The sequence below is a fragment of the Salvia splendens genome, chromosome 21 (assembly GCF_004379255.2).
Source record: "Salvia splendens isolate huo1 chromosome 21, SspV2, whole genome shotgun sequence".
Classification (NCBI taxonomy): Eukaryota; Viridiplantae; Streptophyta; class Magnoliopsida; order Lamiales; family Lamiaceae; genus Salvia; species Salvia splendens.
The window spans coordinates 23369815-23385120 of NC_056052.1; the positions used below are offsets into that span (position 1 = coordinate 23369815).

Genomic DNA, 15306 nt, shown 5'->3' on the forward strand with positions numbered 1-15306 from the left:
TCATCCTGAGCCGAGATCCTAGCAGCTCGGGCCCTCTCAAATTTGGCCTCAGCCTGTTCGGCCAGACTACGAGCAAGATGCAACTTCTTCTGCATCTCCTCGTAGTCGTGGGATGCTTTGGAGAGCTCCACGGAGACGAGCTTGGCTCTCTGAAGATGAACAAGGAAAAAACTCAACACAATGGCCATCAAAAAATGTGGAAAAGAAGCCAAGTCAGAAAGCTTACCTCCACAAAATTCGTCGGCCATTGAAAAGGCTCAGGGACGTGTTCCGGGATGTCTGCAACCACCTCGGAGATGACCAGGTCTTTCCCCGGCACTCTTGGGGACTCATGAAATTTCCCCTTCCCTTTAGCCGAACACTGCTCCGGCTCTTTCGGATCCGAAGAAGAGGTTTTTTGCCTCTTCGGATTCTTCTCGGCTTCAGACGCCGAGCGAGGGGCTCTCTGCCTCTCCGGCTCCACAAGCTCGGAGGACTTTCGGATAGCCTTATTCAACATGTACACTGCCAAAAAGCAAGAAAGCCAGGTTAGTTTTCTTCGTTAAAGCAGTAGAGCATAAAGATAAAGAGAAATCCTCACCCTCGGCCTCTTCGTCCGAAGACGAGATGTCGAACACGACGTCGCCCTTGACGAGCTCAGACTCCGTGTATTGTTTCCTAACTATGGGAATCTTGTTGAGCTCGCCATCGAGCTCGTCCAACGGTTCAGGCCGAGGATGACGGATAACGGACTTCGGCCCTCTCCAGGGAAAACTAGGAGCCGCGGTCCTATCATAGTAGAAGAAGCGATTTTGCCACTTCGGCCACTTCGTTTTACAAAAGGCCCTAAAGGGCTGTACAGGGATCAAGTAAAACCAAGACCCCTTCCTCTTAAATTGAAAGAATTTAAGGATCGCCTTCAAAGACAAATCCCTTCCTAAATTACGGAGTTCGGCAGCGAAGGCCGACAAGTGCCTCCAAGAGTTCGGAGTCACCTGGCCTAAAGGAAGCTGAAAAAAATCTAGTAAATCTATAAAGGCAGAAGGGAGGGGGAAACGAAGCCCGCATTCTAAGCAGGCCTCGTACACGGTGGCGTAACCCTCCGGCGGGGAGTCAGCCCTATGATCACCGTCAGGTACCACCGCCTTCCCCCCAGGAAAAAAGTATTTTTCGGGTAGGGATATCACAGTATCCTTACTCAAAATACTATGGAAATACTCTACGGTCTTCTCCCCGGACTCTTTCCGGCCAGAAGACCCCTTACCGCCTCTCCTACCGCTACCCGACTCCGAAGAAGAAGAAGAAGACATTTTTCTTACTTTTTGAAGGTGAAGAAAGTCTGAAGAAATTCTTGAAAGCGGAGAGAGAATTTTCGCAAAAAAGAGAGAGTGCAGAAGAAGCAGTCGCAAAAGTGCTTCAATGATGAAGAAAGGAGGTATTTATCAGATTCGGCGAAGATTTCAAAATCGTCGCACCGTTTCGAATCCCACCTTTTCAGGATTCAACGGCCGGATTTTACTGTCGCATTTAATGCAAGGCACGTCCCCTGACATCAGCCTCCCCCTTGCCTTTATCCAGAATGCCGAAGTGACTCACTTCGCCGAAGTGATTCACTTCGCCCTTCGGGGGGGGTAGTGATGGGGTGCGTACTAAACAAGCCCAACAGCAATGACGGCCCATCAGCCCAAAGCCCAAGGAAGAGTATGAGTTCGGCATTACCAAAGAGTTCGACCTCAGCCTACAGCTCGGTAAAAGCCAACCAATCAAGCTCTACTCTCAGATCGGCAACCAAAGCAGTTCGGTCTCAGTATTCGACCGAACAAAGAGTTCGGCCTCAGCCTACAGCTCGGTAAAAGCCAACCAATCAAGCTCTGCTCTCAGGTCGGCATCAAGCTCTACTCTCAGATCGGCAACCAAAGCAGTTCGGTCTCAGTATTCGACCGAACAAGGAGTTAGTGGACCCATACAGGATTTCCACAACTTCCAACACACCCACTACCACGTGGTGTCAACTCAGGCCACGATCGTAGGCCATGACCTACGCTACATCCACGATCTTAGGCCATGACCTCCACGACATCCACAACCATCATTAGTGGTGATGCAAGCCACGATCTTAGTTCAATGTATAAATAGAACTTAGATCAGATAGAAAAAGGTTAAGCTCTCTAGAGATAAAATATCATATAGCAAGTCTGTGTTGTAAGCTGTAATCCCAGATCAAGCAATACAATCTTGCCCTCCCTTCTTCCCGTGGACGTAGATTTACTTCAGTAAATCGAACCACGTAAATTCTTTGTGTCGTAGTCTTTATTCTCTACCAGCATTTACTAACATCAGAAATTCGCGGATCCATCAGGATGGAAATTATAATTACGCCGCTGCCCAATTATACAACATTAAAGAAGTAAAAGAACACCACGAGTAAACCCTAGATATGGGTATCTTGCCATGTTGTGATTTTGGTAGATTTTATATTCTACCACTATTGCACTTTTTATGTACTACTTACGATCGCACTTTTACTATAAATCTCTCTACTAATTACATAGTACTCCCTCCGTCCCGGACTACTCGCACATTTCCTTTTCGGCACGGAGATTAAGGAATGAGTGTATAGCAAAGTCAACAATTGCGGCTGTAGGTGATAATTTTTACTAAAAATGAAAAGAGTGCAATTAACTTGGGACGCCCAGAAAGGAAATAAATGCAAGTAGTCCGGGACGGAGGGAGTACTATATAAGAATGAAATTAATCCAAATTAATAAATACAACTCCTCGAATTCTTGAATCTAAGGAAGCAGGAATCATTCCAATCCTAGATAATTAATAGTAATAACCAATTCTATTTATATCCAACTGCTTAGATTTATATATCAAATTTGGTAGGCGAATTAGCAGCAGCATTTATAAGCTATAATTTCCATGGGTGTTTATCCTTGTCGAGATGGCCTGGTTTATTTCCTCTCTTTAATTTTCTCATTTTCCCTTCATTTTAAACAAAAAGAAAATTAATCCTTTCTTATTCCGGCTTTTAACCCTAATAATGATATTATTATCATGAGCAATTAGTATGATAAAATATTCTTCCTTGAATTTGATGTTTTGTCACTGTCGTGATAAATAAAAATAGGTTCATTTGTTAAAAATATATGCATGGATTGTCCACATATTTTGGTTTTAACCAATTATATTTCTTCTTTCGTCGGAAATCAAGAACTCCTTTTTTCGGAATTTGTCATAAACCATATGACCGAAAATTATGAACTCTTTTCTTTTGGAATTTGACATAAACCAAATTTTGTTGGCTAGCCAATAACTGGAATTCGACGTTAAATTCAAATGCATCATTAGAAAACTTTTGATGTTAATTTCTAATGGTAACCAAAATATTGAATTTTTTTTTGTCTAAAGTTGAATTACATTAGAAATTTCGTAGAGAGCTCTCCAAATATATATTCAAATTTTACATCAAACTCCAAAAATTCGAATTATTGGCTAATGAAATTCTCATGCCAAATTTCCAAAAATAAACAATGTAAGTTAAAAAGCATAATTTACGTATATTTCGTATATTAACAAATAGGACTTTAAAATTTCTTAAAATTGTTTATTTAAATCATGTAAACCTTGTAGAGGAAATTGTGAAAGTGAGCTCTGTCCACACTCAGAAGCCTAACTAGATTTTTCAATATAGTACTAGTATTTTTTATGGAATTTGGACCAGCAAGCATAGTAATGCGTTCAAAAATGCCGCATGTTCCAAAATCATTTGATAGATAAAGTACATACACATGTTGAGAGACTATAATTTTCAAGTTGAAACAGGCTAGTAAAATAAATTCATATTCAGGTAAACCTGTAGACAGAAAAAGGGAACACATTCAGTTCAAAAGAATGTTACATTGCACTTACACATAGTACAATATACATATCCTGAAAATTGTGGTTTCCATGCAATGGAACATCCATCAAAAGGAAAACCTATAATGGTATCATAATTTTAAGCTAATCCACAATCTTTGGTATAGAAGTCGACGATCCGGAGAACATGTTACCTAGCTGGTAGGAGATCTTGTTGATTGGTAAATCCCGGTCAACGAGGGCCTCGGGTGACCAAGGTGCATGAGGAGAACTTACCAGGGAGACCTGTCTTTCTCTGTAGGATGCCCAGGTTACCGAATAAAGCCCAGCTATAATCAGAAATCCTCCCAAAATGCTGTTTCGAAAGACAGAATAACAGCTTAGCCACATACTGACTGTGTGGATAAATTAGAAAATTATCGTGCAATACTCAGAGACAAGAATTATGGAAAGGTACAGGGGTATAACCTTCCTAAGTAAATCGGGCTTCCAAGGAACATTCTTGACAGAAAAGCTGAGGCTGCAGGTTGAAGCGGATTGTACAATGCAACCATGGCCGGACCAAGGGTTTTATTTGACCATGTCAAAAGTCCATAGTTTAATGCAGATGCTATGATTCCCTACAGAAACCAAGTTCTTACTTCTTAAGCAACAAAAGAAACATGAAAATAAATATGTTGTTTTAAACTAACTTATATACCAAAAGATCTAAGTGATGCAGTTACAAATATAAAACCAGAAGGATCTCCGTCATTTTTAATCTGTCCAAGTATTTAAGCGTAAGTTGAACTGAGGTTCACTCTTCTCACACATACGAACATTAGTAACATGTATCACCAGATTAGTTGTTATTTGCAGATATGACCAATTCTCGATCGTTTAGAACAATAGTCAGACCCTCCTGCGGCAACTAAACCGCTTCAGAAACTATAGTTAAGGTTCTACTGGTGTATACCATGCTGTTGTGGCCCAATGGTTATGAACATAAATTTTATGCATTGTTTAATATAGAAGAACCAAGTAATAAGGATTTTTTTAGTTCACCAAGTGCAATTTTCTTAACAGCACAGGGAAAAATAAATGAAAAGCCAAACCATGAAAATACTTACAGCATATAACACAGCAAAAGCTTCCGATCGTGTGAGACTCCAGTCTGTTGATTCATTTGTCACAAAAAAGGCAGTCATTACCATAAACAGAGCACCAAAAAAGTAGGAATATGCTGTCACTGATATACTTGCAGGATACTTGGCTAAAAGTGGAGCCTGTGCAGAAAATACAAGTGAAACGCCATAAACATCTTGTTTGATTATTGAAGCCGTGCAGATAGACCAACAATTTCAGAAGAAACCGAAGAGTAATGTTATGCGTAGAAACAAACTGCTTGATAAACATAAGCTTACAAGAAAATTACAACATTTTAAGAATATGAAAATATTAATATTGGGGATATAGATGGATTATTGGTTGATACTTGATAGCATTTCTCTTGATCTCTTCATAACAATTTCCAATACCAATGCTATAGAACTGGCGAATGAATCATAAATACACATGCGCTAAGGAAAACATCTTGTAGCTTAAAGTTTTTGAATGATTCAACAAAAACACTCAACTTTCACGTCCGCACAGGTCAGATAAATAAATTAAACATCAGAACATAAACATAATGCCAATCATCAAGATACAACCAAGTAAGGGAACAGTGAGATTAGTCCAATTTAATCCAATTAAATCTCGAGAAATGAGGAGAGTACAATTGTCAGAATACTTAGTTTTCAGTGGGGGAATGTTGGATAAAATGATTTTAGCGTATGGCTTATGGGTGAAGAAAAATCAGTGAACTGGAGTAGATTCAGATATAATATTAGATATAAATCATGGTGCCCACTACCTGAATTGCCAGATAAGTAGCCATACACATGCAGTTCCCAATTAAGCATAAAACTCCCAGGTGCCAATTATCGAACCCCAAATCAATAAAAGTAGACATTATCCAGCCAGCTGGTTCTGGCTGACCCTTGGCACTTATTTCACTATGTGCAGCAAAATCTAATTCCTTGTATCCAAACACAGCTGGGCCGCGGAACATAGTCATAAGAATTGCCCCAGATACACAAACAAGAGTTCCTCCAAACTTTGCTTGGCCTTCAGTCTTCTGTAAATTCAGAGTTTCTGTACTGCAAATATAGCTGCATGTAAGAATGGCATTCTACAAGTCTGGTTTCAAGTGAACAAAAGGACTAGATATAGTTGTTTTTCTTCATCCTTCATTCATTTATGCATTTTCCTTGTGCGCTCAATGCTGTGTGGTGTGTTACGGAGAGAAAGAGAGAGAGAGAGTAATGGTAATAGCTTGAAGATCTTAGTGACTGACCCCATCATTAGAGCCAATATGAATGTGAAGACTGGAATAGCAGGCTGTATGGCTGCAGCATAGCTTGGATTTGTGTAGCCAAGACCAACAAGAAACAGTAGTTGGTTCCCAAAAATACTAATCCAATAGAAAAATGACAAACAAGATTCATAAGCACACTATTAGTAAGTAAACTAAGACAGTTCAAAAGGGAAAGCTCAAAAAAAATGAAGATATCCACTCACCCAGTCAAACCAAGAAAGAAGAAGGTCGCTATAAGGCGTCGATTAAGTGGCAGTCTTATCCTTCTGCAAAAACAAGAAACATATCATTTGGAATTTGCTAGCGCATTCAACCATGGCAAACGAACAAAAGAAAAGGGAAACAGTTAACTGACTTAAAAAAGCAATTAAGAATTAGAAAATCATGTATTCTTTTATCCCAAAACAATATATGAATATCACCTAAAATGTGATGAAGCATATGGATCACCGCCCCATCAATCATTAGATCCTTCATAGTATAATAAAAATACCTTTAGCATTACTTCCACATTTGGCAGAATGATACTGTGACACATAAATCTCCTAATAACATTCACTAAAAAATCAGTGAATCCAAAACTATGCACAAATCAAATTTCTATAAAATAGACGGAAAGTGCAGTAATAGTGCTAATAATCATGAAGACACCAAATACACAACTATCCAATTCAACCAATGAGCAATAAAAAACTCACTCATACATCTCCCCTCCAATTCCCAATCCCATTCACACAATGGGAAAGAGTTGGATCGAGAACTAGCAGCAATCGAGCAGTAACAACGAAGTCAATGATCCAATCAAACAAAACACACAATCACAAACACAAGGAAACAGCACTGACTTCTCACGGGCGTAAGCGATTGGGGCGAGTATGGAGAGCGCGAGGAGGTCTCGGTAGACGCAGAAAACGAGCTGATTGACGCCGACGTTGAGCGCAACCTTGGTGATGACGTGGTAGCCGCCGTTGAAGAGCTGGACCAAGGCCATGGCCATGTGCGCCCTCCGGATGTCGCCGCCATTAGCCATCGCCGACGCTATATCGCCTTCATTGCAGCACAAATGTCATTCCAAAACCACCCCTACTCTCCTCGCACACGATGAGTGCAACAACGCAGAGATTTGGATTTGCGTGAAGCGAATGTGAGGGTGGCGAGAATTGGATTACTTCGCGAGGGGTTAATTAATGGTGGATTTGGGAAGATTCAAAGGATCAAGGAATGGAATGGAATTGAATCGAATTGAATCGAGAAGTGGGAGTGGAGTGAGAATTGGCTTTGGTAGTGAGAAATATTCAAAAGCAGCCCATCGACGGCCCAGATTTTCTGTAATTCTTTTTGTCCAATTACGTGTCGTCTCCTCGCCTTTTTGTAATTTCTTTTTTTTAATAAAAATATTATCAGGATTCAGCTACACAAGTGAAATGTCTGTTTAGACCCCATACCTTGTTTGGCAACGTGGACCCCATAACCCTTGTTTGGCCGGCCTAATCTGGCATGTTAGGAATCGATCAAATCCACCCTCTGGTCTATGTCGCTGAAATTTTTCATTATTCTGAGTGGCGGCAATGACTTGCTCGAGTTTTAAGAAATGCGGATCAAGGTTAGTGTAAAAATTAGTTAAATGAGTTAATGAAATCTAAGATATACCGAACTCTAATATACCTAAGTCGACGACAGATACACCTAAATTATGGAGTACTAACTTTTATCATAGTCAATTCGATTGGCACGATTGCATGCATGTCGATAAAATAAAAGGAACAACTTATGCACTTGGTAATGCATAGTTTGGCGTCCATCCAAACATAACCACCGTCATTAGTATTCAATAATTAATTTGTTAATTTATCAATCCAAAAAAAAGAGTTTGAGACAATAGATCAATAGTCATCACAAATCACAATTAGCATAACTCAATTCATTGAGGTATAACTAAGTTTACAGAAATGTCAGTAATTGAGTATACAAAAACTTGGAAACATCGACAAAGAAAAGAGTAAAACTATATAATGAGATGCATGATCGGCAGCTTCAGATCCCCAAAATGGTTTGTATTTGATCGGGAGGATGCCTCGCGAGCGACCTTGGATCTGGATACCCATTTTTCGGGTCCATGATTCCCTTGTAGATGACTTCATATGCTTCAGCAAGTGATCTAGACAGCTGAGAGCAAGCTTCTGAACGCAGACTCGGAGCCTGTATCTGCTCAAACTCAGGCAACGAGCTTTCACTTCCCAAAACAAGCCCAAAGAAGGCCTTTAGACAGTCTGAAAGGCCAGCAGGCATCATGTCTTCCATCTCAGCCAGTGGCTGGCTGGGGATGGAGTCTGCACCTGCGTCGTTCAAAGAATTGTGGAAATGAGACATCTTGTTTGACAAACCACATTGTCGCAAGACTGTGTCAACTTCCTTTTCTACAAGGCTGTGAAGGTGGTTTTCTATCAGTGCTCCGAGCTTCTTCACATATTCAGAAGCAACATCATGTCCTAGCAATGGTTGCCGGATGGCGCATAAGCAGTTGATCAGGAATATCCTTGAAGGTGCTTCGCGGGTCTGCATAACAAAATATCATGTCCGGAAAGAACACCAGTCGTCATTTTTCAAACTAAAGATGCATCATCTTGAAGAAGTACATTCATATATAAACCAGACTATAAATTCTAGAAAAGTTTCACAGATATATTTCCATGCCAAAACGGATATGATACCAGTTTAGAAATACATCCTTATGCAAGGAGGTGTACAGCTGAGATAAACACAGTGATAAATGAATAAATGATTACTTACGGAGTAATATATATAGCCATTTTTTATGCTAGAAAAATGGAGAGGGAAAACATTTGAAATTTAAACAGTCAATAAATACCTGAGATGAAAGGACAGAATTGCTGTTATCCAGAAGAGCATCTATAGATGATCTGCGGGGTTGAGCTGGGTCTGTACCGACTCTACTACTTCTCCTTGATGGCTGAATCCCCTTCGACTTGTGTGCCTCAGCTGCTTGTTCACACATCTGAAATAATGACCAAGATAAAAATATGGCACTCGGTCAAATCAAATCTTTGACCAACGCTCCATCACTAACTATAGCATCAAAATTACACCAAGACAAGAAATTTCCTAACGAGTAAGGTGGTATCTAAAATATAAACTTTGAACATGACACTACAAGTGACAGGTTCAATTCTAGCCTTACAAGATCTTAGTGGAGCGACTGGAGTTCAACCCTACTGTAAAAACATTCACATGCATATAACCAAATGACATATAAGACATGCATATGCTGCAACTCAAATCAAGTGAAGCATGAAGAAGGTGGATATTGAAAGAGCGGAGTATAAACTGCGGAATCAACTTAGATAGATTTAGAAGTACTAACATGATTCTGTTTTTCCAGTTCATACTAAAAGAAAAAACATGCAGAGAAACAGATGTCATCAAATACCCATGGGACAGACCTGAATAATAGGATCTAACAAAGCAGATATGACAGGTTCAAATGCAGGATCTTTGCCTGACATGGGAACCATCATACTATCATATGTCTCAATTATTTCAAGGAGCAGTGAAACTCCTTCTCTCAGTGCTTGAGGTGGAGAAAGATCAACAGAAACTAAGGGAGGATAACGTAACAACTTCTCTCCTCGAGCTTTTAGTATGTCGAAGACAGTTTTCTGAGCAGCGTCCTTAAGAGCCCAGAGTGTATTGCACAGAGCTGTTTCTCTCCCCAGCAGATCTGATATCTGCAGATAACAAGTTGAGTTAAAGAACAGAGAATGGAAATGAAGAAATTGAATATAAGTGGAATATACTCACAGTATGGCTGTAAAACTCCAGTGTATTATTGAGCTTATATGAAACTATAAGGTTTGGTTGAGACTGCAAAACTTGTTCAACTCTCACTTTAAATGGACGGCAGACTCCCTCAAAGATCCTGTCCAGAACAAATGTCAAGTCTGTTTCTGTTTCTGTCTTTCCTACATCACTATCATTGGAAAATCTCTGAGCAATTGATCCAGTATCTACAGTTGAATCAGGATAAAGCAATGCAAGAACAAGTTCTCTTTCAGATGCCAGGGCCTGTCACATAGCCATTATGAAGAATAAGTTCCTAACTAGAAAGACAAAATCACCATTTTGACCGAAATGAATACAGACATATACCTGATGCAACCATCCAAGCATATCTCCTACATATCTTAAAGGGTCATGAGCATGAACTTCAATTGGCCTAGGTAGTCCACCAGGTCCTCCACGAGTGAGGGCACTAATAAATCTTCTGAAGAGTGCATTATGCCTCATATTTGCTACCTATACACCAAATATGTGTAACAAATAAATGTAAGAAATGCATTCCTAATGGGTTGCTGTAATGTGTGATTTAATGAATCAATAAACAATTACCTCTTCTGCACAGTACTTGAAAAGAACTGGCCTTGCTTTAAGGCATCTGACAGCAGCTTTTAGGAGCTCGCCAACTTCAGGATTGTCAACATCCCCAAGTCTCCTACACTCAGCTTGGACCCACCTAGATAGAAGAACAGGTGATATGCTGATAACTTTTGCCCAGGAAACAGACTTACTAACATGAAATTATTGCATGATTTGCATCTATTATATTCTGGTGATAAAAAGAGTAAAAGACAAACATATTTTTCACTCATAGTATCTATTTTCCATCATAGTTATACATCTCATTATAGTATAAAATGATGAACTGATACAGATATATTTTGCTCAATTATCAGTTACAAGTCAGATGACTCAGATTATAGGAAGACTAGCCTTCTTTAGTCGTCAGGACTATAAAAAGCTGAAAGAACCTATCAGCTTTATGGATACATTATTATGTAGTAAAGTGAGGGGTGCATAAAGTTCTAAAAAAGGAAAAGTTGGACAAATATTTTCTCTGCAGGATACCCTCTGGAGGTCAAAATTGTACACCACATGGTGTAATGACTCTAAAAAGGAAAACAAAAAAAAGTTGATGATGGACATCAGTATAAAGTGAAAATTTGTGCCAACATCTAAGTGGATTGCCCAAAGCCTTAAAAGAGCAGAGCGGAAATTATTTTGCTTAAACCCCAAGGAACAAATTTTACAAAAAGAATTATATTTTTTTTTACTTTTATGTTGTCTCCAAAACTAGTCCACCGTGGAAGCCTCCAACTATTATGCAATTTTCTGACAACAATATGATTGTGCAATCTATAATGCATGTCAATGTTCTAGCATATCTCAAACATCCCATATTCCCAAGCATGAAGTTTTTTGTTCTTTTTTCATTCATGGTCACTTCAAACTGACATTAAATTTACCTGCATAATCGTTCATATGCTCCTTCTTGGTAGACAGCCATCATATCCATAAGCTCAAGTCCTGCTCGCTGCAAATAGTCTTCAAATTAATTCAGGAAACATGTGTTGAGATTTTTGAGAATGCAACAGAGAATGAAAATATGAGGATTTCAATTTTCAGGTGATGAGAACCACTAGAAAAGGAAATGGTCTTCTGTCCAGTTTCATTGTTCCTTCTTCCTGTTCTAAGAGTACTTGCTTCTGAGCTACACCTTTTGCGAGCCAGTTGGTTCAGAAAGCATTTTGTTTCATATATATTCATATCAAAAATAAACTGGCACACTATTATTATAATACTATGTTCATTTTTGTTCACTGTTCAATTCTTGTCTAAACCTCCAGACAAATCAAAATGAACCTATAATGCTAGGATGGAAAGATGGAAAGAGCTGAATTAATTAACTCATGAAGGATTATGACTGCTCAGGTCAAATCTCTACTGTTGTTGGTAGATAGTTAGAAATGGAAAAGAAGTCGAACCCAAATGTAAAAAAACGAGTGATCCGGATCCAGTTATTCATCAGGTGTTATGGTTCATTTTCTCAAACAGGTTATAGTGCGAGGATAGCTGCCATCAAATTTCATATGCTTTAGCAAATGATGAGCATAAAATCAAGAAAGATTAATTAGTTTTGAAACGTCAACATCATTACCTAAGTAAGGCTAGAAGGTAAACGAAGAGATGCAAGGAAACACGAGTGAACAAATAAAAATACTGGTGTTACTTCTTCATACTTAAGATAAAAGTAAATATAAGATGTGTTAGTGGATGCGTGTGTCTTCATATACAAGTGTCAGGAAAAAAGGAGGAGAAGATAAGAAGCAGAGAGGCATTGATGATGAACCTGATGGTGAGTCCGTAGCAGCACTTTGCAGTTAGCATGGATTTCATGAACATGAGCAAGTGCTTTAAAAAAGTTTTCAGTCAGGTCCTCCTCACGTAGTGCATTTATCTAGAGAAAGGAAAAGCAACAAACAAAAAATCTCGATATGTCAGTGAAACATGATTAAGATGGACTTCAAAATTCGGGCTAGAACAAATACAATTCAGACAATACCTCATCATTAGAGAGCTGATAATCACGAAGAAAGCATGACGCTATCTCTTGCCTCTGTGTAGTATTTTCAAGCTCCTGTTTGAGCCTCTCCGTTGTACTGATTATATCACCAGTTGTAGCATTACAGTTGCCTAAAGCCTTTGCAATCCTACATTAAGAAGAAATAATAACACGCAGATACCAATTTTGATCCTTCTTTCACATGTGAATTGCAAGAGCGTCACGCATCACATTCAAAGTCAAAAACTTTTCATCAAGCACAAATACTATAGGCAATACTAAAGAAAATAATGAAATCGGCTCATAACAAACATAAGCAACTGAAACATATTGAATCAATTGTAAAACACACCTCAGTGGGTCCAAGTGATGACCCCCATGATACATAACAAATTTCTATTACATCTATGTGTTATTACTAATTCATTACCTTTTAAGATTAAAAGCACACTCAAAGTAGCACACTTTACTAAATTATGACAAAGCACATTGAAGGGAGCGTATTTTACTTGATTTAGTATGATTTACATGCTGTAGGGATACGCAAAGAGATAGTTAATATTGCTAACGTTTTAAGGGATTTTATATCATAACCTTTTATGGGGAAAATACTATGTCTGGCAAGCAACAAGTGAGATATTCAACTGAATGGAGTACAATTTTTACATTTGTGAAGCTATACACTAAAAGATGATAAAACACAAAGAAACCAGCATATAGGATAAACAAGAAAGAATGCATACTTATCGCAACATTCAGCCAGGGCATTCACCTCTTCCTCAACACGATCCAAGGCCTAAAAACTCAATGAAACACACTGTAATTATTTTTCAACCCAAAAGTGGACACCACAAAAAGGGGAGAGAGAGTGAAATATATACATAATCTATTGTAAATCAATTTCACTTATTCTAAGGAGAGTACCAAGGTATAACAACTGACATAGTGCCATAACTATCGATATCATAATAAAGGCTTTTCTAAACAATTGTATTGTTATTATTATCAGTTCATTTTTGGTGAGAATTACAAAGCTACAGCCGAAATGAAATCATTGTAAAGGGTAGCCATGCAATTTGAAGAATGAGCTCCAAATATCAGTAGAACATCAGATAAACAACCTCACTGTGTTCCAAACAAAATTCAATCAAACTATACTCATGCTGATTTTAGTCAGTTATCCATAAAACAAAAAGGCATTCTGTTTATAAACGAGTGATTAGCAAATGAACATCGATCAAGCTCTAAACAACACCAATATGATTGAACAGGATGGTTTGCATATGCAGCCCTACAAAATAAGGTATAAACAACAATGCGCGTAGTACAACTGAGCGGATCGCAGAGTAATGATAAAAGAAATTGATCAGATCGAACAAGAGAATTGAGGAGCAAATAGCAATAGGTTGTTCGTTAGGGTTCAGGCAGAGTGTACCTCTTGGGCGGAGGAGGAGGCTTCGAGGAACTCCTCGTTAATAGAGAGGCCGCGCTTCTCGATGGTGGATCGGAGATTCCGGCGGGCGTGAGGAGTGTTCTCGGAATAAAATGTGGAGATGGTGTTGAGTGAGGCGAGCAGATCGGGACTATCAGTGCGAGTCTCTAGCACCTTCTTCAGCTTCCGTGACAGCCCCGGCGCTAACGCGGTGGCGGTCCCCATTCTCTCTCCTCTCTCTATGATTCCGGCGACTTACAAATACATGAAAGATGAGCCTATACTATGTTGCATATTTCGAATTGAATAATTCCTTGTGTTAAATCCTCTAAATTCTGTCCCACATCGACTTGGTGAAGATCCTATCTAATCTATATAAGTGTGGATAACCCTCCCCCTTATGAGGCCTTTTAAGGGGTGAGTGGCCCATTTCTAATATGGTATCAGAGCGGGCCCAAGTCGATGATGGTTTTCTCTTTATCTCTTATCTACCTCACGAGTGGAAGACCGATGTCCTTTCCGGCCCACATCGATGATGGTTTCTCTTGCATTGCCTACCCACGTGATGGAAGACCGATGTCCTTTCCGGCCCACACGTGAGGGGGCGTGTTAAATCCTCTAAATTCTGTCCCACATCGACTTGGTGAAGGATCTTGGTGAAGATCCTATCTAATCTATATAAGTGTGGATAACCCTCCCCCTTATGAGGCCTTTTCCGGCCCACACGTGAGGGGGCGTGTTAAATCCTCTAAATTCTGTCCCACATCGACTTGGTGAAGGATCTTGGTGAAGATCCTATCTAATCTATATAAGTGTGGATAACCCTCCCCCTTATGAGGCCTTTTAAGGGGTGAGTGGCCCATTTCTAATACCTTGCAAAATCCTAAAACCTTTATCGCTCTGGTTTGCTTTGCGATTTAAGATCTGAAGCTGGCTTCAACGAAGACTGGAGTTTGATGGCTCAGTTGGAACAAATGTACAATATCTCAAAAACATTGTATAATCGTTTTGTGAACCCAAACTCGGAAACACGAAATCTTACATGCCGGCCCAGTAATTAATCATTAGAATTGGGCTGAAAGCCCACATTCAAACCCAAATTATTAGCCCAAATTTGATCCGCCCACATTCAAAGCACAACTTGTTAGCACAAATCTGATCCAAATTTATAAATTGGAAACTCACCTAAACCAATCAAAGAATAAAATAATCATA

The 15306-nt window shown here is 39.3% G+C and overlaps 2 protein-coding genes across 2 annotated transcripts; both read right to left on the reverse strand.

Moving 5' to 3' along the window:
* Positions 1-3841: 3841 nt before the first annotated feature.
* Positions 3842-7519, reverse strand: LOC121783720 (WAT1-related protein At4g19185-like). Its single transcript, XM_042181872.1, has 7 exons — positions 7087-7519; positions 6445-6507; positions 6221-6337; positions 5738-6023; positions 4953-5108; positions 4312-4463; positions 3842-4198 (listed from the first exon to the last, which is right to left on the reverse strand). Exons 1-7 carry the CDS (start codon positions 7269-7271, stop codon positions 3988-3990), a joined length of 1170 nt encoding a protein of 389 aa, XP_042037806.1. The 5' UTR covers positions 7272-7519; the 3' UTR covers positions 3842-3987.
* Positions 7520-8147: 628 nt separating this feature from the next.
* LOC121785213 (conserved oligomeric Golgi complex subunit 6-like) lies at positions 8148-15097 on the reverse strand. The gene is made up of 12 exons (XM_042183598.1): positions 14964-15097; positions 14095-14404; positions 13403-13455; positions 12660-12807; positions 12447-12554; positions 11563-11630; positions 10649-10772; positions 10409-10555; positions 10061-10324; positions 9703-9987; positions 9111-9257; positions 8148-8797 (listed from the first exon to the last, which is right to left on the reverse strand). Exons 2-12 carry the CDS (start codon positions 14314-14316, stop codon positions 8276-8278), a joined length of 2088 nt encoding a protein of 695 aa, XP_042039532.1. The 5' UTR covers positions 14317-14404; positions 14964-15097; the 3' UTR covers positions 8148-8275.
* Positions 15098-15306: the final 209 nt, after the last annotated feature.